The sequence below is a fragment of the Neofelis nebulosa genome, chromosome 1, assembly GCF_028018385.1.
Source record: "Neofelis nebulosa isolate mNeoNeb1 chromosome 1, mNeoNeb1.pri, whole genome shotgun sequence".
Classification (NCBI taxonomy): domain Eukaryota; kingdom Metazoa; phylum Chordata; class Mammalia; order Carnivora; family Felidae; genus Neofelis; species Neofelis nebulosa.
This window is the reverse complement of record NC_080782.1, coordinates 112,761,064-112,774,758: the sequence shown is the minus strand read 5'-3', so window position 1 is coordinate 112,774,758 and position 13,695 is coordinate 112,761,064. Positions and strand designations below refer to the sequence as shown.

The 13,695-nt window shown below is 38.1% G+C and overlaps 1 protein-coding gene across 6 annotated transcripts in view; it reads right to left on the bottom strand.

Moving 5' to 3' along the window:
- The window catches only part of PDE4D (phosphodiesterase 4D), a 725,514-nt gene that overhangs the window by 398,108 nt on the left and 313,711 nt on the right, over nucleotides 1-13,695 (bottom strand). The window contains exon 1 of one of the 6 annotated variants that reach the window (XM_058686164.1): nucleotides 9,020-9,406. The exons of the other annotated variants lie outside the window; for them this stretch is intronic. Coding sequence (XP_058542147.1) covers nucleotides 9,020-9,144 — 125 coding nt within the window. The 5' untranslated portion in view covers nucleotides 9,145-9,406. Of the gene's footprint in view, nucleotides 1-9,019; nucleotides 9,407-13,695 lie in introns of those variants that run through there. 6 annotated transcript variants of the gene reach the window in all.

Genomic DNA, 13,695 nt, shown 5'->3' with positions numbered 1-13,695 from the left:
AATATGTTTTTCTAAAAGGTGTGCATGTACTTAACTATCTCTGATTACTTTCTTATTCCTAGTTGGAAAAACAAATTTCACAAAAACTCCTTGAATGCCTATTATATGTCAAGCCCTGTACAAAGCATTTGACACATGGTGATTTAGAACACAGGCTTAGGCCTTGTTCCCATGGTCCCATAACTGAATGTGGAAGGAGGCTCTTAGACCAACAAAATACATAAATACAATTGTGAGAGCAGCTAAAAAGAAGATAATGGTGCAAAGAAAGTATATAAATAGATACCTAACATAGTTTGCATGTTAGGAACTGTTTCCCCAGGGATGTTAGGGACTGAAGAGTGAGGAAAACCATGTCCTACTAAGAACCACATGAATGGAACCCCAATCACCTTTCAAACTTCAGAACACATTCCACCTGTCTGGGAAGCTGAGTATCTTTCCCTTGGACAACTACAACTTCCTTCTCATCAAACTTCTCTCCAGGATACCTCTCTTCACCACTACTGGTAGAACTATCTTCTTCGCTGGAGTAGCCTTCCTCTTAGGCTCACAGAAAACATGGCATTATGGATCTAGTCCAAGGCCATCACTCTTGTTTCAAAGGCTTCCGGAAGACTGACCGACCACTGCTCTTTTTTGCTTTTGCTTCTTTCAGATATTCTATACTAATACATTAAACTATTTGATAGCAAGGTGGCTATCCTAAACCTGGAGTGCTTTGTCAGAATTCACTGCTTCATTTACCACAGTTTACAAAGTAAAATTAAAAGTGATAACAGAAGCTTTCCTTTCCCAGCACCAGTTTACCTGTATAAATAATTGTGTTCAGTGCAAGAGAAAGTTATGGAAAAATAAAAAAAAATAACCACAGCAAAACAACAATGAAAAAAATGCAAAGTGTAAGTAATTTAATGTCTCTAACTAGATGTAGAAACATGACAAACACATGAAGGTCACTGTGATTACATATAGTCGCCTGCACTTTACTGGCAGTAAACATCATAAGTATTGTAAATAGTCCTATTCTACCTTTTTTGGCACAGGTAAAGTTAGGTGATGGGTGAGTGGAGAGGGACAAAGGTTAACATTCATGACTGTTTTTATTTATCCCTTGCAGTGGGCAATGGATTGGAAAATTGACCTTTTTAAACTTCAGTTGAAAGGTATTATCTATCTACTGCTTATTTCAATGTTTTAAAATCCTAAATTATAAATAAGACACTAATAATTTGTTTTTAAATTGCACTTCCAATGAATAAATCAAATTACATAATCATTTACTCTTTCTCTCCAAAGTGAAATCAAGAATTATTCAGTTGACTCACTTTTTAAAAAGAGCCATTGCCCTCCCTCCCTTCTCCACTTTATTTTTGCCACTCTCCTCCTCCCTGTGTCATTATATGTCAGACACCTGGTCTTTGTAGTTTCTTCAATGTTTCCATCAGGGCTTGGTTCACAAAGTTTTCCATAGAACATGTGCTCATCTTCAGGCCTCATCATCCCCATGGGAACATTTTCTAAATGTTCAGACTATGTTAGCTATCTATTCATGTACTCTCATTGGGCCTTGCCTCCTTTTGAGCAGTTCTCACAATTGTAATCACATATTTATGTATTTTGTAATTGCATTGAAACCGTCCCTGTCAAGATTTTACACCACTTGCTTCTACTAGGATAGGGATTAAGTCTTTTCCATTTCAATTTATGTCACATGCCACTGCCAAACTCTTCTTCCTAAAACAACTATTTCCATCATGCCACTCTTAAAGAGGAGGAAAGATAGAAAATATACAAATAATTGAGGTTCATTATGAGAATGCTGTGATGGATATGTAAGAAAACGAAGAGCTGCTAGCTGAAGAAGAAATTTCCATTTGGAAACAAGGAATTAGAAGAGGCTTAATGAAAAAGATCTCAGGATCCGTTGGGGTTAACAAAATCGGGGGAGCAGGGAATTATAGGTAAACATATAGGTATCGTAGGTAGTTCTTTACACCTAAAATGAGGAGTATAGTGGGTGATAAATGAAATATACAAGAATAGAGAGATAAGAAGGGTGTAAGGGCACCTGGGTAGCCCAATCAGTTGAGCGTCCAACTCTTGGTTTGGGCTCAGGTCGTGATCCCAGGATCGTGGAATCTAGCCTTGCGTGGGGCTATGCACTGAGCATGGGACCTGCTTAATATTCTTTCTTTCTCTCTCTCTCTGTCCCTCTGGCTGCTCCCCTACTTGTATTCTCTCTCTAAAATAATAACTCAAAAATATTTAAAAAGAAGGGAGTAGATGATCACCATTTGGACTTGAGACTTTTTTGTCGGCAATGAAAAGCTCCTGCTATAGGCATGGAAGTGTCAAGGAAATTTGAGAAACTTCATCTGTGGATGACTAATCAGAACAAGGATGACAGTAGAATAAAGATGCCAGTTATGAGGCTAGCAGTGTTTCCGGAAAAAGAGCACTAGTGCTTGACTTAGGAGGGCATCCTGGGGATGGCAACAACGGGATGGAGGAAAAATGCACTTCACACCAGCTAGTGATGGAGTGGTTAGGCTGAAGGGAAGGAGCACTGAGGAGGACTTCTTGATCTGGCCATGGATCACTGAGGAAATGGGAGATGACGAGGGTCCCTGGGTCATTTAGTTCCAAATACACTGAGTTTTAATTTCTCTGGAGGACCTCTGGATCATAGGCAGTTGGTTGTAGTGTGGAATTGGGGAGAGAATGAGCAATCTGGAGATACATTCTAGTTTGAACTATGACTGCCAACAATTTTGACCCAAATGTAAGGGGGGTCAAAAGAAATCTCCAGGATAATTAGAAATTTTATTTGGTTAAAAAAATAAGGGCCTTTCAACAAAGAAAGCACTCCCTTTCCCTCAGGGTTTTCTGTTTATGAAATGTGATGCTCTTTGCTATTAGGATGAGCTGAATCTGAGGATAACATCCGTATGGCCTACACGTTCACAGTCAATGGGCCCATGCACATAGGTGTGGGGATGGGTGGTGAGGGTCCAACAGAGCTTCATTATACCAGGTCAGTAGGACGATCACTTAATATTTGTTATATTCTGTGTAATTTCACCTAGTATTTTTCACTTCACTTTGAAAAGCAGATCAATGTTTAGCACCTGGCCTGGAGCTATAAGAATGTATTAGGTCATTTATTCTGCTCTCTGTAATGAAATCTTAGTAGTACCTCTACTGAAAGAATAATAGGCCCTGACAATGCAATAAAGCCACTAATTCAGACAAATCAGAGGATCAGACAGGTTGAATCACAGAATATTTTAGACCATTTCAAAAGTGTGACAGGTGTCTATTTTTAACTAGGTTAAGAAAGCATTTATCTATTGGTTACCGTGAGAAAGATAAGAGAAAGTGCTTTTATGAATACATTAAAAAATATCAATAGTCTGGATATTAAAAATAAGGCTTTTGAGGAGCTTTGAAGTACTCCCCAGTCAAATTTGTTTACATAAGTGTTTCTCAATCTCAGTACTATTGAGATTTGGAGTCAAAAAACTCTTTGTTGTAGAGGTTTTCCTTATGTGTTGTATGGTGTTTACATCCCCATCTTCTACCTATCTTGACACCATTAGCCACCCACCAACTTATGGAAGTCAAAAGTGTCCCTACACATTGTCAAAAGTCCCTGGGAGTAAAAGTGCCCTAGCTGAGAAACACTGGTTACACTGATAATTAATTTAATACCCATTTAAAAAGACAATAGAAAAGCAAATGTTGGCCTAGGCTCTGTTTAAATGATTATAGATTCCACATGAAACAGGTTTTATTTGATGAAGATTTGTTGTTCAAAATGTGTAACTGTTTTCTTTGCTTTGTACCTAAGTAGGAAGCATTTTTTATATTTAATATAATTTATTGTCAAATTGGTGCCCTTACAATACCCAGTGTTCATCCCAACAGGTGCCCTCCTCAATGTCCATCACCCACTTTCCCCTTTCCTCCACCCCCATTAACCCTCAGTTTGTTCTCAGTATTTAAGAGTCTCTTACGGTTTGCCTCCTTCCCTCTCTGTAACTTTTTTTCCCCCTCTTTCCCCTGCCCCATGGACTTCTGTTAAGTTTCTCAGGATCCACATGAGTGAAAGGGAAGCCTTTTTTAATACTCTGTAATGTCTCACTCCTGGCAGGGTCAGACTCACTGATGAAATACATTTTTATGAACACAAGGACACTGATTATGCAGGAATCATACTGCAATCCCTTTCCTCTTCTATAGGCAATACTAGTGAATCATTTCTAGGCACACAATGTGCTATCTGCTGAATTGTGTCTCCTCAAAATTCATATGTTGCACCCCTAATCCCCAGTACTCAGAATGCGACTGTATCTGAGACAGGGTCTTTAAAGACATCAACAAGGAGGCCATCAGGGTGAACATTAATCCAGTCTGACTGGAGTTCTCATCAGAAGAGTAAATTTCGACACAGACACCAGGGATGCGCACACAGGGGAACCAGCATGTGAAGACACAGGGAGAAAGTGGCCATCTGCAAGACAAGGAGAGAGGTCTCAAGAGAAACCAAGCATGTTGACACATTGATCTTGAACTGCCAGCCTCCAGAGCTGTGAGAAAATAAGTTTCTGTTGCTTAAGCCACTCAGCCTGTAGTATTCTGTTATGGCAGCCCTAGCAAAATAATACACCATTCAAGTAAACGGATTGCTTGGTGATTGGGCAGATATCTAAGTGTGCAACTTTGTAACCTCTCCCTGAGGAGAAAATGGACTGGTTAACATACACCGAAACTCATTATTTTCCTTCCGGTCTTCTGGATCTTTGTATCCTGCTTTTTTTCTAATCTCAGAGACAATACATAGAACAAGCCTACCTACAGGATTTAGAAAAAGAGAAGCCAGAGAGTGTATGAGAGAAGTAGATGGAAACAAGAAGACTGAATATCTGGGCAGAGGGCTGGGGGAGGCCCAGCACTGAACTTGGCTGTAAAAGCCAGAGTGCTAGAGCACAGACACTTTCCACAAAAGTGGGACACTTTCCACGTTGGGGTGCCAGTGAGCTCTGCCTCATCACTCCTCTTAGTTTGTTTACTATTCTGATAGACATCTCAGTGGGTTTTACATGATAGCAGGACAAACAGAACCAGGGCTCACATTTCACAATTTTTGGTAACTCACTTTATTAATTTATGCACTTATATCTCATTTCTTATGGTTGCAAGGTTTCTCCCTCTCTAGGAACTCCCCTCTGCCCACTTGCACCTTGACTTTTTCTCCTCCTTTCTACTACATGGAGCTTTATATATATACTTATGAATACAGAAATGACTTCCAAATTCTGCTTTGGTGAACTGGTAATAACAAAAGCTGTGATCCCCAACCACTTAAGCCAGTGGTCTAAAGTCAGTGTGTGCGCAGCTTCTGTAGGCAAATAAGGAAGGAGAACACAAAGGATCCAGAAGAACAGCAAAGGCAAAGTCTTGCCAAAGACTCTGTACAGTGGCACCCAGGAAGCTCTATATATGCCTGTGCCAAGATGAATAATACGCTTTCTCATCATTTATTTATTAAACAAGTATTTATCATCTGATCTATTCTGGGCTCTTTCCTGGGCACTAAACAAGACATGATAACCATGAACAAGACATGATCTACATGATCAAAAGCCCTGCGGTCCAGGGTGAGGAGGGAGTGAAAGAGCCAGATTAAATCTGGTTACTCATCCCAATGTATTAAAATTAAGACATCACAATAAAAAAAAAAATAATGTTCACTTTTGAGAGAGAGACAGAGCACAAGCTGGGGAGGGGAAGAGAGAGAGGGACACACAGACTCCTAAGCAGGCTCCAGGCTATGAACTGTCAGCACAGAGCCCAACAAGGGGCTAGAACTCACAAGCTGTGAGGTCACGACCTAAGCTGAACTCAGATGCTTAACTGACTGAGATACCCAGGTGCCCCAAGACATCAAAATTTTATAAAATTAAAAAAAAAAAATGTTTATTTATTTTTGAGAGAGAGACACAGAGTGTGAGTGGGGGAGGGGCAGAGAGAGAGAGAAAGACACAGAATATGAAGCAGCCTCCAGGCTCTTGAGCTGTCAGCATAGAGCTGGATAGGGGGCTTGAATTCATGGACCGTGAGATCATGACCTGAGCTGAAGTCAGACGCTTAACCAACTGAGCCACCCAGTTGCCCCCAAATTTTTTAAAATTTAAAGGAAATTATATTTCTTTCAGGAGTAAAAACAGTTCTAGAGTTTATAGAATCAAAAGCAATTAAAAGAGAAAAAACTGAACTCAAGAATATGGAAAATCCTTAGTATCACAGATGGTAGGACTGCCATTCTCTTCAACATTGAGCTTAATTAATATTTAGTTGTGTTAACTGTGCTGTTAATGTCTTCACTGAAGCTTGAAATAAAAATTAAGAACTATTAAATGACCATGTGGTCACACTTCTAATAAAGCTAATTTTTAATTTGGAAATTATTTCCATGTGTTCCAAGAAAACATAGTGTTCTTTCATTAAGGCATTATAAATAAAATGCATTTGGGTTTTAAGTGAGCTATATTTTGCCTAAATGGTTAGACTTCCTTCTTTTTTCTCCCAATTTAGTAAAAAGTCAAATTTCTTTTTATTACCTAAATTTTATGCTTCACTGAATAGGTTACAATATCAACATAGGCCCGCTTCTTTACATTTTTTTTTCTTTTTCTCTCCTTCCTTCCTTCTTTCCTTCCTTCCTTTTTCCTTCCTTCCTTCCTTCCTTCCTTCCTTCCTTCCTTCCTTCCTTCCTTCCTTCCTTCCTTCCTCCTTTGTTCTGTACTCTAATTAAGAAAGCAATGTCCTTTCTGCCAAAGAGCACAACTGTGACTACATGGAAATAAAGTCAAAGATGCTGTTTTAGACAAATCTTAGATGAATCCCCACAAGCATTTCTGAAAATGTAACCATTTAATTTGGGGTATATTTTAGGGAATCTAGGGTGATAACACTATTCCAGGTGTAATGTTTTCTTAGCAGACTACAAAAAAGCTCAAATAAAGGTTTTAAAATTTAGAACTTAAAAAAAATGTGCTATACAATAAAAATACATTCTCTCTTATTTGGATCTTCATTCATTCATTCATCCAGCCCCTGCAACCAATGTTTTCAATACATGTTTGTTGTTATACTTCCATGGGATAAAAGCTCTCTATATAATGATTTAATGATTACATAACTTTTCACAAAAAGCCATCTATTTTATTTACTCTCTCTATATAAGCAATGCACTATGCTAAAAGAAAAGTTGGGCCTGTCATTTTCAAGGAGTCTATGCTACAAAATGCTGGTTATTGCCAAACGCCTGGCAGGAATATTCGCTTGTCAAAATACAATGTGATGTTCAACGTAAAAAATGATCGGAGGTAGGTCTGAAGTCGCCTGGGTATGATATAATATGCTAGTAGTCCACGTTATATGCACATACACATTGGTTTACATAAACACAGAATTCTCCTGACTTATATAGAAAGTTGATTACTTCTAAGCAGAAAAAAATACAGTAACATGAATAGGGACGTAGCAGCTACATGTGAACTTGGCAACTTACAGGGTTTGTTGTATCACAGAGCTAATTACAGAAGGGAGTAAGGAGACAGCAGCTGTGCCATGTGCCAGGTCTTGTGTCTCAAGACATGTTTTCCTGAAGTATCTTAAAATAGTTGGTAGTTAGTTGCCCCTAGCCTGTTACAAATTCAGATGGTGCTAGAACTGAACAGAAAAACCTTGATACTCTGGGAAAGAGAATACAATATTTCCCCTCAAAAACATTTAAAAAGGTCATTCCCATAAAATCATAAAACCTTTTTTTTTTCTTTTTTTTTCCTTCAGTTGAAAACTAATCCAAGGCATTTCTGAAGGTTTGGAAAACTACTTTTTTTTTTAATCAATCAAACATCTGAATGTTACTTCATGTTTATAACCAGGTCAAACCTGACAAAATATATACTCTTTGTGTGTGTGTGTGTGTGCGTGTGTGTGTGTGTGTGTGTGTGTGTGTGTGCGTGTATAATTACAACAAGAAAAGTAGAAGAGTAAGATGATAATGATAATCTTCAAGCAAAATATGTTACTTTTAGAATTTTGGAATTTTCTTCCTAGACTTCATCAACCTCGGGAGAACTGTCATTTTCAGAGAGAATGGAACATTCTTATAAAATGCTTCTGATGTTCACTGTGAAATGCTGAATAAAATGACTGTTTAAAACCAAACTGAGGGATGATTTGGGGAGCCATGAGTCAAACATATCATCCCTGTTCTGACACCATAAAAATGCTGGAAGACAGAATGAGTTTACTTAGTGTACATCCGCTTTCCTTCTAATGAAATTACTGGGCTCAAGTTTGAGATTCCTTGTTACACAGCCTGAGTTTGCCTGTGTAGCGTGTGTGTGTGTGTGTGTGTGTGTGTGTGTGTGTGTGTTTGCGTGTGCATGCGCATGCATGCATATGTGTGGTGAGGGGGTGTATAGAGTTAGCAGAATCCTGGAACACTGATCTACAAATGGCATTTTGTTTGCCGGAAAAATATCTAACCCTATCCTGGCCTCCACAGTGACCACATGAAAATTAATGCTTTTAGTAGAATTTTAACATATTTACTGCACATTGGGCTTGAGGAATGTTATGGATAGATCAAGAGATACTGGGTATTTGGTAATAAGAGCCATTAGTAAATATACCTATTATTCGGCTAAAACCTCTTTCAAGTATTCATTATGGAGGATTCTGATGTTCGTACAAGCACTAACAATGTTTCAAAATCTTAAAATCTACAGATTCTGAAACCAGATCAGCTTTTGCCAAACAGCAAAGACTATTTTCCAGCTTTTCTCCTTGGTTAATATTTTTCTAACTATCCAGTATGCTGAATTTTAAAATTAATCTCTCAGCCTGACCCTCCCACCTCAGCAGACCTCCAAAGCAGTCACCAAAGGGTAACAAAACACAATTTCACTGACAAACAGCTAGAAGAAAGGAAAGCAGTTACCGTCTCCTCTGTGGCTTAATATCAATTGGCTTGTTGATTGCATAAGGCGATCCATGAACATAAGGGCTTCGGAATCTAGCCACCTTCCCCAGCGTTAGGTACTCACAGCTGGTTGGCAAACTCATTTTATCCAAAAGGCAGGAAGTAAAAACAAATCTTAGTAGTCAGACCAGCATTTCTGGGAACGCTGGAAAGAACATGTCAGATAATGGATTTCAGACATATGCTGCTCACTGGTCGCTGGGTGCTGCTTTTCTTCAAAAGTAAACGTGTGTTTCTCCCAGGCTACTCGCGCTACCTTGTTTTCTGTTCATGGATACAGGAAGCTTGTTGCTTATTTCTAACCAGAGTCGTGCTCTGACCAATTACTGGCTGAGCAGATGAAGTAGAAATTCTGTAGCTCCACAAAACCCCATTTCCACTCAAACCAAGTCTCTGAGTAGGCAGCAAGGTTTAATCCATTTGTGTCTAACATCTAAAAGAACATCAACCCAATGTAACAGTGGTTGGGAAATCAGTTATTTACCTATACATCGAGCATGCATCTGACAAGGAAAAATAATCCATTATTTTGTGTATTTTCAAAAGGGGTACATTGTTTTTCTAAATTGATTACAGATATGTAGAAAATGAGATGGGCACATGGAAATGATTATGGGTGGTTTTCCAATTTTCTGGTCAAAAATTGTGGGTTCTCATTCATAAATTACTGTTCACAATAGAACATAACTCAGCCTCTCAGGGACCTAAATGTTGTACACTAAGGTCTTCATACACTAACACTTTGATACTGATTTTTTTTTTCTTATTAGAAACATTCTCTAAGAAATGTCTGCTCACTGGATTAAAACTGATTGAAAAAGAGGAAATTCTTTAATAATTGTTTGTATGTCAGTTCTTCATAACAGTGAGTGACAAATTGTAGAAACTGTAAATTATACCAGATAAGGACACCTAAGGCAGCAGAGTCAGAGCAAAGTTACAGCTTTAATTAGCTCACAGTTTTCACCAGCCCTTGCCCCATTTCCTAGGGTTCTAGCAACAAAACTACTGAGGCCCTGGGGACCTACAGAGAGGAGGAGTTCAGAGTACTGCGAAGGGTAATTTTTAAATGTGAAAAAAATTTCTTATCCAGGATTTGAATAAACACAACCTATTTATTTCAGAGTCCGGGACCTGAGCAAACACGAAGTTGCTGAGAGAGAGAGAGAGAGCTATATTCTATTGTGTAGCAGCCAAATTCAGGCACTGTTAGGGTTGAAATACAAGCATCAGTTAAATTCAGAATGTTTTCATGTTCAAAAGGGAAGACAATGTTCCATTTCACAATAAACATTTCTATCCAATGAGTCTCTTCTTTATACTTTTTTATTATGAAATGATACATGCTCATTGTAACATCTCAAATGACACAGAGGTACATAAATAAAAATGTTTATTATCTTTTCCTTCCTATTAATCCTACTTTTTCTTTATGCTTATTATGTCAATGTATATGTAGACACATAATATATACACAGACAAACACACACTGATACATATCTCCTTCCTTTTTGCACAAATTAGGCATATACTATACATAATCCTCTATAAATATTTTTGTATTTAAAAAATCATGAACCATTTTTCAGTAAATGCATAGAGATCTAGCATGCCCTTTTTAAATAGTTACATAAGATTCCACGGAATGGATGCACTCTTATTTGTTCAGCCAATACTTTACTGGCAGACCTATAAGTTTGGGCGTCTATAAACAATGAATAGATTGGTAAATATATTCTTACTGATTGGTACTTTTATTCCTGAAAGGACGTTAGATCACAAACTGCATATAGTTTTTCATTTAATAGGCTATAGTAATTTACACTCTTACAAGGCATGCAGCCCTCCAAAATACCCAGTGATTAAGTTCCTTGCTAATATGAAACTAAGGTGCCTGCAAAGGTAAAAACAGCCTATTTGAACTGAAATCTACCAGCCAGAAGTCTGGACCCTACATCAAAATGAAAGAAAACCCAAGCAAAATATAGTTAGAAGAATTTTTTTGCTTAATGTGCATAATTAAAGAAGATAAACCAGGGAAGGAGTCCCTGCTATGTTTCCACTTTTCAGTAAATTTTTCTTAATCAGGGTAATATTTCATAATTTGGGGAAAGTCACAAAATTTTACAATGTGGAGGTAGTACTTAATGCCTCCCACTTAATTGTGATGTACAACTGTGTATAATTTATAGTTTTTGAATTTAAGACACCCTTTGGAACTACTGCTTTATCTTAAAACAAATGTAAAATATTTTTATCAGTAAGATAATTTAGGGGTCTTTGTCTAGTATTAGAGAAGAGCTGTTTCCCATAAGAATTTCCTTAAGAGGGTAAAAATTAAAAAAAAAATAGGAAAAAGAAAGGTAAGACATAAACCTCTATGGGAGGGAAATACGTGTCCTGTGATGGGTAAAATTCCTTGGTTTTCTTAGCAGGGACATTTTTGCTTGTACCTGGTCAATGATTTACCATGAACCTGGCAGGGTCTCATGGGGATTACTTGTACTTAAATTGGGATGAGAAAAGATTACTGCTAACATCCACCTTGCCAAGAATCTAGAATTTGTGAGAACACTGGCCAATCAGCAGGGAGCCGCCTCTAAAGGAAACTCAAATCAGCCTGTCTTCCGAGATTCCCTTTCTCTGAGGCTGGGCAGAGATAGTTGGGGACTTTTCATTTAGAAAAATAAAAAACATACCCATTGGAGAACCTAAATTCATCTACAGATTAGAACCAGTCTGTAACAGGTTTACACCAAAATAGGGCTATAATCTCACCAAGGAATGACCAGGCTTACCCAGTGGTGTTCCATTTGCTTTTTTGTATACTGGGATTTCTGTGGTGTGATGGGCACAGTGTCAAATCTCACTCATTATCCTCATGATTCTAAGCTCTGGGGAATATTTGAACAAGGGCAGTTATCACACCAGAGTATCTAGAACACCAATATTTTTCAGTATACTCGAGACTGTGATGCTGGTATTGTCCTTAAGAGCAATTAAAAGCAATTGCTAGGAGGCAACGTTTGAGGTCACAGGACTTTTCCAATATTTCCAGTATTTATTCAAGATAATTCTTTCAGCTGTTAGATCTAACCTGGCCTGAGTTTGGCAATTTGAAAAGCTGGAGGAATTCTTTCAGGACATTTGGACATCATCTGTTCATGACCATGACAGAGAATAAGAATTGACTGACTCATTTCCCCTTGCTTCTGGCTGAGAATGACTCCCTCCCTCCCCACATTTGTGTTCTCTGCCTTGCCCGCATGGGAGAGCAGTAATCCTGGGGTCCACACCTGTCCTCAGCAATTCAGGCTCTTGTCCCCTCTGACCCATACAGTTTCTGGTCAATGCATCCAACCCAATGACTTCAAATACCCATTATATGCTCAAAATTTGCACATCTTTTTCCAGAGTCCGTACCTTTATGCCGTTATAATCAAATGCTCATGAGAAAATTCCATTTGGAAGTCCCACAGGTACCTCCTGCCAGCATTTATAATGTAATTCACACTCTTTCTCTACCTTCAAAACATATTTCTTCCTGTGCTCTCTGACACTATCCCCATTCACCCAACCATAAAGCAATCGCTTCTAATCAGGCCACAAATCCTAGAGACATGAATGTTAAATAATATAATATTAACAATAATATATTGCATTATTACAAAATTATAACAATGTTATATTATTACAACAATAATATTAAATTAACAATAATATTAGTAGTAAAAGTAGATAATAGCTAACATTTCTCAGATTATTTTTATGGTGTTAGACACTGTTAATGATAGTAATTCACCCTTTAATCTTCATAAAATTGTATGAATTGGACACTATGGTTATGCTCATTTTGTAGATGAGCAAAACAAGGCAAAGGACAAATGAGACACATGCCCCAGGTCACAAAGAGTGTTATGTGGTGGGGTCAGAGTTAGGAGTCAGTTAGTCTAGCTCCAAAGACCAGACTAAGTTATTCCTCTCTACAGATTGTAGTTTCCTTAATATCTTATTTATCCCTCTTTTTTGCCCATATGTTGCCTAGAGTTAATACTTTCAGCCTTCTTCTCCTTAATCCTACCCTTCACTTGAATGCTATATGGATCATTTTAAAACGGAAATCTGAACATGTGATTCTCTTGCTTGGAAACATTCAATGGTTCCCCATTTCTTTAGTGGTAAAGTTCACAGTTTAAGTTCCAAATCTTAGCACAGCAATCCCCGATGGTCATGCTCTGATTTCCTTTCCTGTATCTGCCACAAGTAACCCCAGTAATGTCCCATGCACAGCCTGCTCTTTCACACCACTGGCCTTTCACAAAGAATAAGCCCCCTGGCCAGAACTTTCTGTGTCACTTCTCTGAGTGGCTAACTGTTTCTACTTGTCATCTCTTCCAAAAACCATTCTCCATTCCTCAGTTTGATTCAGATGCCTCTTACCTATTTTCCCTCATCTACATATGACTATAGTGCATTGTTTCATAGCTGTTCATACATTCAAAACTCCTCTCCATGGCACTATAGTTCCTGTGGGGCAGGCATTCTGCTTTATTTGTACTTTGCAATTCCAGCACCCAGAACACCACTTGCTTGTTAAATAAAGTAGCTGACATTTAACTACTGATTACACATTC